Source organism: Schistocerca nitens, chromosome 5, assembly GCF_023898315.1.
Source record: "Schistocerca nitens isolate TAMUIC-IGC-003100 chromosome 5, iqSchNite1.1, whole genome shotgun sequence".
In the NCBI taxonomy this organism is placed as follows: Eukaryota; Metazoa; Arthropoda; class Insecta; order Orthoptera; family Acrididae; genus Schistocerca; species Schistocerca nitens.
In genome coordinates, this window is record NC_064618.1 from 861,216,702 (window position 1) to 861,230,338 (window position 13,637).

At 37.6% G+C, this 13,637-nt stretch overlaps 1 protein-coding gene across 1 annotated transcript in view; it reads right to left on the reverse strand.

Annotated features, from left to right (window-relative positions):
* LOC126259535 (mediator of RNA polymerase II transcription subunit 24) overlaps positions 1-13,637 on the reverse strand; it is a 158,052-nt gene that overhangs the window by 103,324 nt on the left and 41,091 nt on the right. Inside the window, exons 6-7 of the mRNA XM_049956410.1 lie at positions 12,000-12,162; positions 5,513-5,678 (exon numbers count right to left, since the gene is read on the reverse strand). Coding sequence (XP_049812367.1) covers positions 5,513-5,678; positions 12,000-12,162 — 329 coding nt within the window. The remainder of the gene's footprint in view (positions 1-5,512; positions 5,679-11,999; positions 12,163-13,637) is intronic.

Here is a 13,637-nt window from a genome sequence, read left to right on the forward strand (position 1 = left end):
GGACATATTAGCAAACAGCAATATTTTGCAATTTAATTGTTGTAGTTTTTATTTTACTCAAACATGTTTCACCTGGCCATTCCATGACTATTTAGCATATATTAAAATGGACAGAAAACATTAATTTGAAAGTCTATACAGATATTTGTATATGTTTTTACCAATATTGTAATGATGAACAAATGCAAAAACATTTGCCTTAATAAGAGGTTTACCATGTAAATTATGTGCATTTGCTGGGTACTTATTTATTCAATGGCTGTTTCTATTCCAGTGGAAGAGACCTGTTCTATCTTACTGGATTTTTTACACTAGTGTATTTCACTGTTGCATGTTGTGATGGCCACATGAGTGGCGTTAAGGTATCAGTAGATTGTTACGTAAGACTAATTTACATGTGATTCTGCTTTGTTGGTTAGAGATAAACATTTCTGAACATATTTTGTGACTTCTGCCTGTGGTATTGCGTGTAAACATTGAGTGCGTTAAAATCTGGGTACAGAAATGTAGTTTAGATATTGAAAATTCAAGCATTTAAAATGGCCGAAGAACTGCCAACGTATTTCAGCACATAAGCCAACAGGAGACATGACGTCCACCAATGCTCTCTCTCTCTCTTGCACAAAAAAGAAACAAAGAAAATGTACTAGACAAATAAGAATAGCATGGAGCAGAAGTTAATTAGCTAGTCATAGGGACCAAAGGAAATTACATAACAGATGTTTCATAGCAAATTGTATCCAGGTTAACTATTTTATCAGAGAAAGTTTTAAATAGCTTGATTTTCTGCCAATAAATATAAAAAATGCAACTAATTTTCAGTTACTCGTATTGTTCATCATCTGGCAGAACCCAGTTTGTCAAGATAATATGTGTAGGAATGTGTTTGCAACATAAATAGTGCATAAAAGCAACAATGTAGCAGCACGCTCAATTATCTGGTGCCACCACCAGCTGAAGATGGCAGAATGGTCTGTGTAAGATACATGCTGCATAGTGCAACATAACACTCAGCAATGTGACCTAGGATCTTTGAACAAAGGAACGTTTACATCTGTCTGCTAGCTAAAGTTCAAAAGTTGATACAATGCGGAAACTTAACATGGCTGTTTTACGTGGCACATGCTTTGAATTTTGACTCCATATAAGGGTCAGAACTGAAAACATTTACAACACTCTGCCAACCTCAACAAGCAAAGGCACAGTGGTCATTCCCTAGCTTGATATTTTCTGTTCTTATTTCAAAATAAGCGAAAAAACTAATCCTGTCCACCATAGACCCGCCCCCCCCCCCCCCCCCATGAACCATAGACCTTGCCGTTGGTGGGGAGGCTTGCGTGCCTCAGCGATACAGATAGCCGTACCGCAGGTGCAACCACAACGGAGGGGTATCTGTTGAGAGGCCAGACAAACGTGTGGTTCCTGAAGAGGGGCAGCAGCCTTTTCAGTAGTTGCAGGGGCAACTGTCTGGATGATTGATTGATTGATCTGGCCTTGTAACAATAACCAAAAGGGCCTTGCTGTTCTGGTACTGCGAACTGCTGAAAGCAAGGGGAAACTACAGCTGTAATTTTTCCCGAGGGCATGCAGCTTTACTGTTTGATTAAATGATGATGGCGTCCTCTTGGGTAAAATATTCCGGAGGTAAAATAGTCCCCCATTCGGATCTCCGGGTGGGGACTACTCAAGAGGACGTAGTTATCAGGAGAAAGAAAACTGGCGTTCTACGGATAAGAGCGTGGAATGTCAGATCCATTAATCGGGCAGGTAGGTAAGAAAATTTAAAAAGGGAAATGGATAGGTTAAAGTTAGATATAGTGGGAATTAGTGAAGTTCGGTGGCAGGAGGAACAAGACTTTTGGTCATGTGAATACAGGGTTATAAATACAAAATCAAATAGGGGTAATGCAGGAGTAGGTTTAATAATGAATAAAAAAATAGGAGTACGGGTAAGCTACTACACACAGCATAGTGAACACATTATTGTGGCCAAGATAGATACGAAGCCCACACCTACTACAGTAGTACAAGTTTATATGCCAACTAGCTCTGCAGATGATGAAGAAATTGATGAAATGTATGATGAGATAAAAGAAATTATTCAGGTAGTGAAGGGAGACGAAAATTTAATAGTCATGGGTGACTGGAATTCGAGAGTAGGAAAAGGGAGAGAAGGAAACATAGTAGGTGAATATGGATTGGGGAAAGAAATGAAAGAGGAAGCCGCCTGGTAGAATTTTGTGCAGGCAATAACTTAATAATAGCTAACACTTGGTTCAAGAATCATGAGAGAAGGTTGTACACATGGAAGAACCCTGGAGATACTAAAAGGTATCAGATTGATTATATAATGGTAAGACAGAGATTTAGGAACCAGGTTTTAAATTGTAAGACATTTCCAGGGGCAGATGTGGACTCTGACCACAATCTATTGGTTATGAACTGTAGATTAAAACTGGGAATTTAAGGAGATGGGATCTGGATAAACTGAAAGATCCAGAGGTTTTACAGAGTTTCAGGGAGAGCATAAGGGAACAATTGACAGGAATGGGCGAAAGAAATACAGTAGAAGAGCAATAGGTAGCTTTGAGGGATGAAATAGTGAAGGCAGCGGAGGATCAAATAGGTAAAAAGACGAGGGCTGGTAGAAAGCCTTGGGTAACAGAAGAAATATTGAATTTAATTGATGAAAGGAGAAAATATAAAAATGCAGTAAATGAAGCAGGCAAAAAGGAATACAAACGTCTCAAAAATGAGATCGACAGGAAGTGCAAAATGGCTAATCAGGGATGGCTAGAGGACAAATGTAAGGAAGTAGAGGCTTATCTTTGATGGAAACCCAGTTCTAAGCAAAGAAGGGAAAGCAGAAAGGTGGAAGGAGTATATAGAGGGTCTATACAAGAGCGATGTATTTGAGGACAATATTATGGAAGTGGAAGAGGATGTAGATGAAGATGAAATGGGAGATACGATACTCCGTGAAGAGTTTGACAGAGCACTGAAAGACCTGAGTCGAAACAAGGCTCCAGGAGTAGACAACATTCCATTGGAACTACTGACAGCCTTGGGAGAGCCAGTCCTGACAAAACTCTACCATCTGGTGAGCAAGATGTATCAGACAGGCGAAATACCCACAGACTTCAAGAAGAATATAATAATTCCAATCCCAAAGAAAGCAGGTGTTGACAGATGTGAAAATTACCGAACTATCAGTTTAATAAGTCACAGCTGCAAAATACTAACGCGAATTCTTTACAGACGAATGGAAAAACTGATAGAAGCCAACCCCGGGGAAGATCAATTTGGATTCCGTAGAAATGTTGGAACACGTGAGGGAATACTGACCCTACGACTTATCTTAGAAGAAAGATTAAGGAAAGACAAACCTACATTTCTAGCATTTGTAGACTTAGAGAAAGCTTTTGACAATGTTGACTGGAATACTCTCTTTCAAATACTAAAGGTGGCAGGGGTAAAATACAGGGAGCGAAGGGCTATTTACAATTTGTACAGAAAGCAGATAGCAGTTATAAGAGTCGAGGGACATGAAAGGGAAGCAGCGGTTGGGAAGGGAGTGAGACAGGGTTGTAGCCTATCCCCGAAGTTATTCAATCTGTATATTGAGCAAGCAGTAAAGGAAACAAAAGAAAAAATTGGAGTAGGTATTAAAATCCATGGAGAAGAAATAAAAACTTTGAGGTTCGTTGAAGACATTGTAATTCTGTCAGAGACAGCAAAGGATTTGGAAGAGCAGTTGAATGGAATGGACAGTGTCTTGAAAGGAGGATGTAAGATGAACATCAACAAAATCAAGACGAGGATAATGGAATGTAGTCTAATTAAGTCTGTTGATGCTGAGGGAATTAGATTAGGAAATGAGACACTTAAAGTAGTAAAGGAGTTTTGCTATTTGGGGAGCAAAATAACTGATGATGGTCGAAGTAGAGAGGATATAAAATGTAGACTGGCAATGGGAAGAAAAGCGTTTCTGAAGAAGATAAATTTGTTAACATCGAGTATAGATTTAAGTGTCAGGAAGTCGTTTCTGAAAGTATTTGTATGGAGTGTAGCTATGTATGGAAGTGAAACATGGACGATAAATAGTTTAGACAAGAAGAGAATAGAAGCTTTCGAAATGTGGTGCTACAGAAGAATGTTGAAGATTAGATGGGTAGATCACGTAACTAATGAGGAGGTATTGAATAGGGAGAAGAGGAGTTTGTGGCACAACTTGACAAGAAGAAGGGACCGGTTGGTAGGACATGTTCTGAGGCATCAAGGGATCACAAATTTAGTATTGGAGGGCAGCGTGGAGGGTAAAAATCGTAGAGGGAGACTAAGAGATGAATTCACTAAGCAGATTCAGAAGGATGTAGGTTGCAGTAGGTACTGGGAGATGAAGAAGCTTGCACAGGATAGAGTAGCATGGAGAGCTGCATCAAACCAGTCTCAGGACTGAAGACCACAACAACAACAACAAAAACAAAGATGATGTAACTTACCAAACGAAAGCGTTGGCATGTTGATAGACACACAAACAAACACAAACACATACACAAAATTCAATATTCAAATTATTTAATTGGGTACATAAAAGAAATCTACTCTCTAAGAGGTGTCAGAACACACAAATAAAAAACCGTTGTGACTGGTAAGTTTTTGGAGCCAGTGCCTCCTTCTTCAGGCAGAAGGGTTGAAGGGGAAGGACTGGAGAGGTCTAGGAAAAGGGTTAGATTTTTGGAAAGTCACCCAGAACTGCGGGTCAGGGGAGACTTACTGCACAGGATGAGAAGGAAAGACTGATTGTTGAGGACTGCATTGGACCAGATTTGAAAACCTGAGAGCTTAAAGGTGGAAAGCAAGGTAATATGCAAGACAAAGATTATTACTAAAACATTGTGCATGAGTTAATAAGAGTAAGCAAGCTAAGTGCATTGTACGTAATGGAAGTTGGTGCGGACAGTGAAAAATAGATGGGAAAAGACAATGAAAGATGTTGAAAATTAAAATGGAGTGAAGCAAAGAGTAGCAGGTCTTCTAATTTTTCATTAAAAAATTCTTAGAAGTACAAGTTATTAACATCAAGCTTGCTTTCTAATGTTTACACCTAGTTTCTGTTGCACACACCATCTTTTCTGAATGAATGGTCTGACTGAGTACATCATATACCTGTCATTTTAGAACTTGACCATGGCCTCCTTGCTATCACATTTTTAAACCAGAACATCACTTCTGAAAACTTGTCATTCAAAGACTTTTTCAAATACTTTTGCTAACTGACTTTAAATTTCCAAAGTTGGTTACACTGTGTTAACTGAATTTTCAAAACATTCTTTGTTATAAGATTTTATATTTGTTACGATGTTAGAAGGAGACACAATATACAAAGGTATACAGTCTTCTATTACAGTATTATAGTCTCACTATTACACATCTGTAAGCATAAGGTTTAATTACGAAGTACAACACACAATGACCGAAACAAATTTTCTTTTTAAACAATGATACGTACCAGCTCTTGAAGCTAAATGATGCCGGTGAAGTTGCAGTAGGATTTGAGGTACCTTGAGAAATGTGAAGGCTCCCCATTGAGATTCACTGCTTGTCTCGAGGACATCATTTAAGCTGATTAAGCAGGCACGCATAATCTCTGAATACAACCGTGCACAACTGTAGGCCTTGAAAGAGAAATTACTTATGTATTTATGTATATAGCAATAAAATGCTTCCAGAGTACAGAGGAAAAAAAAAGAGGGGCAATGGCTGTAGGAGAACAGCTGAAGTTATCACTTAATTGTTTACTTTCATCAAAAGTTTTGGGCTTACAGGCCATGACTGACACATACACTATTCACTCATTTCATCCCAGTCGGTAGGGGACAACTTCAGAGATGAAACACTAGCAACTGCATAGTTAATTTATTTTATCATGTCAGAAACATACACTGTAACTCAGAGGGCATCATAAACATTAATAAGAATATTCCATACAGATTGGTACTATATGCGTTATTATTTCTACTAACAGTTCATGGCACTGGCTAAGTATATGTTGCACAAATACATATTACATACATTTAGATTAGATTAGATTAGATTCAATTTTCATTGCATAAACCCAAAAATGAGATGATTCTAGTGGGAGTGGAATATGTCAGAAAGTATAACATAAAAAATATACCACAATTGAATATAATACTCATTCCATGATCATTTGTCAGGAGATTGTCAAGATATGTGAATACATTATAGTAAACTGGAACTGCTAACATTTACAAAATTAATACACTATAATAATGAAACATAGTTACACACTTTTAATCAATTTATCATATACAAAATACCCGATCTTGACTATTGTGACCAAGTGCTGTCAAAACTAGAATCTAATACACATTTTTACTTAAGCTTATTTAACAGTCCCTTTTAAGATATTCGCCTATAAGTAGGAGTTGTCTACCAAAAAGTCTTTCAAACCCTTTTTAAGCTGTGGTTTATCTGAAACCAAGTTTTTAATGGTTGCTGGTAATTTATTGAAAATGTGTGTTCCCTAACATTGGACCAAGTTATTACCTGTTCATTTTACAATTGCCAATGGCAGAACACGGAACTAAGCTTTGTTTACATACTGACGAGGCCTAAGGTGTATGACAATACTTGACACTACACGAATGACGCACATGGCTCAGCATTTTACAGTCACATTATTGTCACAGTGTGTTACTACTACCGTGTGTACTTAGCGTCTGCTGAAATGGATAGTGATTGCGCAAATATACATTATCAAAGAGCATGCTCCGACAGAAAAGTCTTGATCACTAATGTAGTTCAGTTCTGTTGAGAAGAGAAACAGAAAGGTTTGGTAATACCATCACTATCTACCTCTGGAGAGAGCAGTAGCTGCAGTAGGAATGAGTGTAAGGACAGTGTGTAATGTTGTGAATGATGTTACAAAAGCCAGACAGAGTGATCAAAAAATTTTGACACCAAGGAAGAAGACATTGAGGAAGAAAATGAAGTGTCTCAATGACTTTGATAAGTGTTTACTGAAAAGAAAGTTCTAGGAATTTTACAATGTTAAAAGAGAAATACCTTTACAATTGTGTGAAGTAGGATGCAGACATTAGTTTCACAGGGAAATAAACCACTTTCTAGAAAATTTTGAAGGATATGGGGTTTTGTTTAAAAAAATGTAAAAATAGATGAACATTTCTGGTTGAGAGGGAGGACATTATAGCATGGTGTGTATGCTTTCTTAAAACTTTGAGAGAAAACGAGAAAGTTGCAAAGAAACCTGCTGTGTGTATCATTAAAATGTGGGTGCGTACACAGTATAGTGTCAGTAAAAGCTGGCAGCATAGTGACATACTAGGTGCGTGGAAAAATGAAACTTCTGGACAAAGAGCAATAGTGGATCATGCAGGAGGAGAAATGGGGATCATTGATGGTGCAGAGCTCATCTATGAGTCGAGATCAACACTGGAAGATTATCACAACAAAATCAACAGTGAAAATTATATGAAATGGTTGAAAGAGTGCCTAATACCAAATACTTCGGGTGGAAGTATTGTGGTATTAGACAATGCACCCTACCATTGTGTTCGTGAAAATAAAGCGCCTAACACATCTTCCATAAAGCAGATATATAACTATGGCTGACTAAGTATAAAATTCCGTTTGGTGCAGATTTAACATGCAATGAGGTCTCGGAAGTTGTGAAACATTACAAACCCGAGTCATAACATTAGACAGAGCACTGAAAGAATCCGGGAAAGGACCTACAGTGTCATGCCTTCCACCCTACAACTGTAATCTTAGCCCCATCAAACTTGTCTGGAATTTAATCAAAAAGAAAGTTTCATCGAACAACCTCAGCAACATTACCCTTTCCCAAATTAAACAAATGACTATTGTGTGTGAAGAGCTAGGTGGTCAGCCCTTACACATGGATTAAAGGTTGTTGAAAACATTGTATTAATTTTTTTCACTAGGTCACATTTTTGTTACTGTCTTTCTTTTTTAATTTGGAATCCTTGTGTATTCGATTTTAATTATTTTTATGCATCCATATTCAAACATTCGAAAATGGAAGTACTGATTAAAAACAAAAGTTTCTATTGGTTGTGCAATGAATTCCGAAACGTATTTTTTGCTTCAAGATTTAATAATATAGCTATCAAAGCCATTTCAATAAAGATTTGAAAATAAAAAAAAGAAGTTATAGCACCTGACAAGATTTGAACCCACAACCTCCCACACAATAAGGAGACATGATGTCCACTGCACAATTTCAGCTGATAGTATGTGTTCCCTATTTTAACGGTATAGATTCTCACACAAAACTCTGAAACTTTTTTTTTCTTCTTTTGCCCATTACTTGCAAATGAGGACCCACTACGGTGAAATGCTTCAGAATGTGATACCTGGAACCGTAACCTACACCAACATATATATGGCTTCTGAAGTTGATAACCTCCCAGTGGGGACCTCGCTTTGTTAGCAATTAGCTCACACACAAAAATTTCTATTTCTTTTCATTTTTTAAATGAACACACTGCCATCTGACTATTTTTTTTTAATTTCATTATGACCTAGGTTCTGCCCTTTTATGCCATTTTCAAGTGATTGAGATTATGTCATTAACATATATTGCATGGCTTCAAGCTCAAAATTGGCCAAAAATTAAGAAAACTTTGGGCTCCCCACGAAATGCCAGATGTAAAATCATCATCTTGTAAAAAGATCAGTAAATAACAGTGGGAGCATTATTATATAGTGATCTCTTTGCAAGATGATGATTTCACATCTGGAATTTTGTGGGGAGCCAATATTTTTCTTAATTTATTGCCAATTTTGACCTCGATGTCCTGCAATATATGTTAATGACATAAACTCAATCACTTAAAATGGCATAAAAGGCTGAAACCTAGGTCATAATTAAATAAACAACAATACAATCAAATGGCAGGGTGTTCATTATACATTATTGTATGACTGTTGTTCAGCAACATCCAAAACCTGTTCTTTTTCATTTCTTATGCTTTCCCATACAATAATGTATTAACAGTGAATGTACTTTTCTTGCCTGCATGTCAAACTCAAGTTATTAGATCCAAAAACAGCAGTTTTGTTTTAATTTTGCATGATTCTCTGTAGAGAACTGTGTTAATAGCAAACGTACTACGCATTCGGTTGAATCAAAGCCCTGATGAATTAAGCGAACCAGTTGTTTCATTCCAGGGTGGTGAAGGGGACACTCATTTGTGGCTGGTTCTCGGGGGTGGTGAGAGGATTGGGAGTGTGAGGACAAATGGTGTGGATTAGGTCCGAGGGATATAACCTGTCTGTGAACACCTTCATGAGACCTTCAGCATACTGAGCAAGAGAGTTCTTATCATTGCATATATGCTGTTCCTGTGTGGGCAGGCTGTATGGGAGGAATTTTTTGATGTAAAATGGATGTTAGCTGTTGAAATGTAGGTACTGTTGGTGGTTGGTGGATTTAATGTGCGCAGAGGTGTGGTTGGAGCCATCAGAGAGGAGGAGGTCAATGTCTAGAAAGGTGGCACACTGGGTTCAAGGAGACCAGGAGAAGTGGGTAGAAGAGAAGATGTTGAGGTTGTGAAAGAATGAAGACTGGGTGTCTTAGTCCCAAGTCCAGATCATGAAGATGTCATCAATGAACCTGAACAAGACTAGGGGTTTGGTGTTTTGGGAGGCTAGGAAGGTCTCCTATTGATGGCCCTTAAACAGATTAGCATAGGAGGGTGCCCATAGCTGGGCCATTAATTTGTTTGTATACCTTTCCTTCAGAGGAGTAGATAACTGTCACTTGATGTCCATATGATTCTCTCGGACTGGTGACATTCTCGATTACAAGCAACCAGTTATTAAAATATGTCAAAAAATGACGAAATTCCTCCAGCTGTATTAAGGTGTTGGTTTTATTGGCAACTAGTTTCAATGTTGTTACATCATCATCTTCAGGCCCATACTTGTTGACAATAACCGCATGTGTCTAACACTAGTAGTCAGTGGTGAGATAGGCGTGTTCCATGCGGAAGGCAGGTAGTAACTCTCCCATCAATTGTGGTTGGTGTGACACAGCATGAAGTTCATCAGTGGAGTTACTACCTGCCTTCCGCATGGAACACGCCTATCTCACCATTGACACATACGGTTGCTGTCAACAAGTATGGGCCTGAAGATGATGTTGTAACAACATCGAAACTAGTTGCCAATAAAACCAACACCTTAATACAGCTGGAGGAATTTCGTCATTTTTAACATATATTATACTAGCTGACATCCCAAGTCGTCCATTTTAATTATGGATATACGAAAAAAAAAAGTTATTAAAATACCTCTCTTTGTGCATGCTTGGCTACCTCTTCCCTTCTGTTAATATTATTATGATATTTATAAATTTCTATTGCCTCTGTACACAAACAAATGTGCTAATGTGCTGTTTTGACTAAAATGTTGTTTTGACTAAAATGTTGGTCTCACAATGTTATGTAAAATAAATGAAAGGCAACCACTCATTTATAGTGTACTGATGTGTGGCGCATAGAAACATTCAACAGAAAACTATTTATCCCAGCTTTCAAGTTTGTGCTCTTTCCCTCGTAGACTTTCACACACACAACCACACACAAATATCACAATGCACGAGGCTGTGGTCTTGCTGTGGCCACAGGCACGTGCTTGTGTGTATGAATGCGTGTATTACTACTATGGAAGGAGAAAAAGCTATCTAAAGAATTATTCTTTTTTCCATGGGAGTTAAACTGCTTGATTTACCAAACCTTTTACAATGCTATCTAGTATTCTTGTTTATGAAAGGGAGGATAACTTTCATTGCTAATGTCTGTCATCCTTCAATATTCTTGGGAATATTTTTCTTGGGTGTACTGCTCATTCCACTTCCTTATCAGAAAAACATTTTTTTGAAAAGTCAACTGTAAATAATTGAGCCCTTCTTGTATGTAATATTACTGGTTGCATTAGACAAGCTTTGGCAAAACATGAGGTTAAAATCATTTTTAGGCTCACCAACAATACAGATGAACCTGAACCTTCTACACAGTTGCCAGTGTTTAATCTCTAAAAATGTTTGCTACAGATGAGTATGAAATGTTAGTGAATAGTTTTATACATAGACCATGGCGATTCGGCCTGAAAGTTTTAACAGAAATGTTTGAAATAATATTCATTAGTGTCCAGGCCCAGGACCTTAACTTTTTATTAGTGTGCATAGCAGCTCCTCCTCTTTATTAGTCCTGCAATATAACAAAAGATAACAGCAATGTAAGAAGAGATGGGTTGCTACTTACTGTTAAGAAGACACACCAAGTTGCACACAGGCATGACTAAAAGACACTCATATATAGCTTTCGGTCACAGCCTTCATCAGTAAAGAGAGACACCCACACAACATTCACACAGACAAAGGCAAGCACACCACAAACACACGACCGCCAACTCCAGCAGCTTTGCCCAAGATGCTGGAGTTGGCAGTCGTGTGTGCATGAGATGTGCTTGTGTGTGTGTGTGTGCGCGCGCGTGCATACACGCTTGTGTGTCTTTACTGATGAAGGCTGTAGCCGAAAGCTGTATCTGTGTGCCTTTTAACTGTGACTGTCTTCTTTAGGGTAAGTAGCAACCTATCTTTTCCTACATTGTTGATATTCCTACCTGGAGTTTCCATTGCTGATAACAATAGATATTATTTTTGAAGTTTTGTCAATTCAGTTTCTATGATTTCCATGTGGTTTGTCAGTAAATATGACATCTTGAAATATTTTATATTTATGTATACATATAAAAAAACCTTTACATTTAAGATGCTTCTTGTAGTATGTTATCCTCTCATATTTCAGAATTTTTGCCACTTATAACAATATTCCACAAAGCAGTATAAAATTAATTTCTGTCAACATTAAAGATGAACTAGAAATTACGTTAATATGGAATCACAGATAAATGTTGTCACACACCTTTATCCTCTGTATCATAAGCATTTCATTAACAAACATCTGTGTATCAGAATTTGGATTCAGGAGCACTTCAACTGCAAGTAAGGCTTGAAGGCAATATGTAACAGGCTCACTGTACCCATCATCAGTACTGCGATCTTCAGCTTCAAGCTGGGACAATTTCCTTTAACACAATGAAAAGTTTTAGAGTCACAGAAATATTAAATAACAAGTGTGAAAACATATACAGTTGATATTCCTAAGACATATTGAGTCTCACTTTTATCTACGATAATAATGTAGGCTAAGGCAATGAATTAAAATTTATACCAGTGCCGGGATTCAAACATGGGTCTCTTGTTTGCTAGGCATATCTCTATTCACTGTGGCACACTGGCATTATGGTTCTCACAGCTACACATAATACCCTAGTAAGTCTCCCTCACTGATACAAATTCCATTTCACACCTCAGTCCATTGCTATACCCCTTCTAAACCACATCGGTATATCACCTAAGCCTGAAAAACAGGCAGAATTAACCCCCTTTAGGTCATTTCTAAGGTGCTGTTCCAATACTGAAGAGCCTCTGCAATACTGACATGAGTTTAGAAGGGGAATACCAGTGGACTGAGACATCAATTGGAATTTATATCTGAGAGGAGAATGTACCAGGGTATATGGGTATACCATGCAGGTGTGGTAGCTGTACTTCCAGTGTGGCACAGCAGATAGTGCTCCTGCCTTGTAAGCAGGAGACCTGGGTTCCAATCCTGGGACTAGTACTAATTTTAATTCATTGCTTCAGCCTACGTCATAATCAAAAGTGAAAACAATTCGCTGTACATCATTATCAAAACTCACAGGGCTAATACAGTCAATTTCTTGGTGGTCAGCATATACAAGAATTATGCATTTTGGCATCTCTTCTGAGTCTTTTACAATTCCATTAAAAAAACCACTTTGACTGTTGTTATGCAATAACTAAAACAACATTCCTTAAAGTCGACTGTTGTTATGCAATAACTAAAACAACATTCCTTAAAGTCGACTGTTGTTATGCAATAACTAAAACAACATTCCTTAAAGTCGATGTATACAGATTTCAATACAGTTTCATGTGACCCTGAAGCACCTATCATAGCAGTGGAGGACCTTCTATAATCATATCCTTACAGAATTCTGTCACCAGTCACATTAACCAGGAGCTACTTGTTGATTGTAAAATGCTTTGATTTTTTGATGTTGTGAAAGCTGTGGTAATTAATGTAAGGTATAGCAGTATACTCGTACATTGCCAGTAGGGAATCTGACAGAAGCTTTCTTGCCATATGCAGTGAGTCATGGCCCTAGAGAATTCTTCCACAGACTGAGAATAAAATATGTTTCACATGAATCAGTCAGCTGTTCAAGTCAAGCAATGTGTGTGCATTAAACAGAAAACAAAGAATTTATGACTATCCATGATAACTTCCTGGCATGTTAACACGTTTTGTGTAAAAGTCAGTGGATAGTTTTAATTAAATACTTGATTGTCAAATAGCCAAGTAAAAACAAAGGATTTTGATGACAAGTCAAAAATTTACATAACAGTTTCAATTTCAGACTGCTACTATTAATTTACCGTTTTTTTAATTTGTTGTGTTCTCTGTGTGAATAAG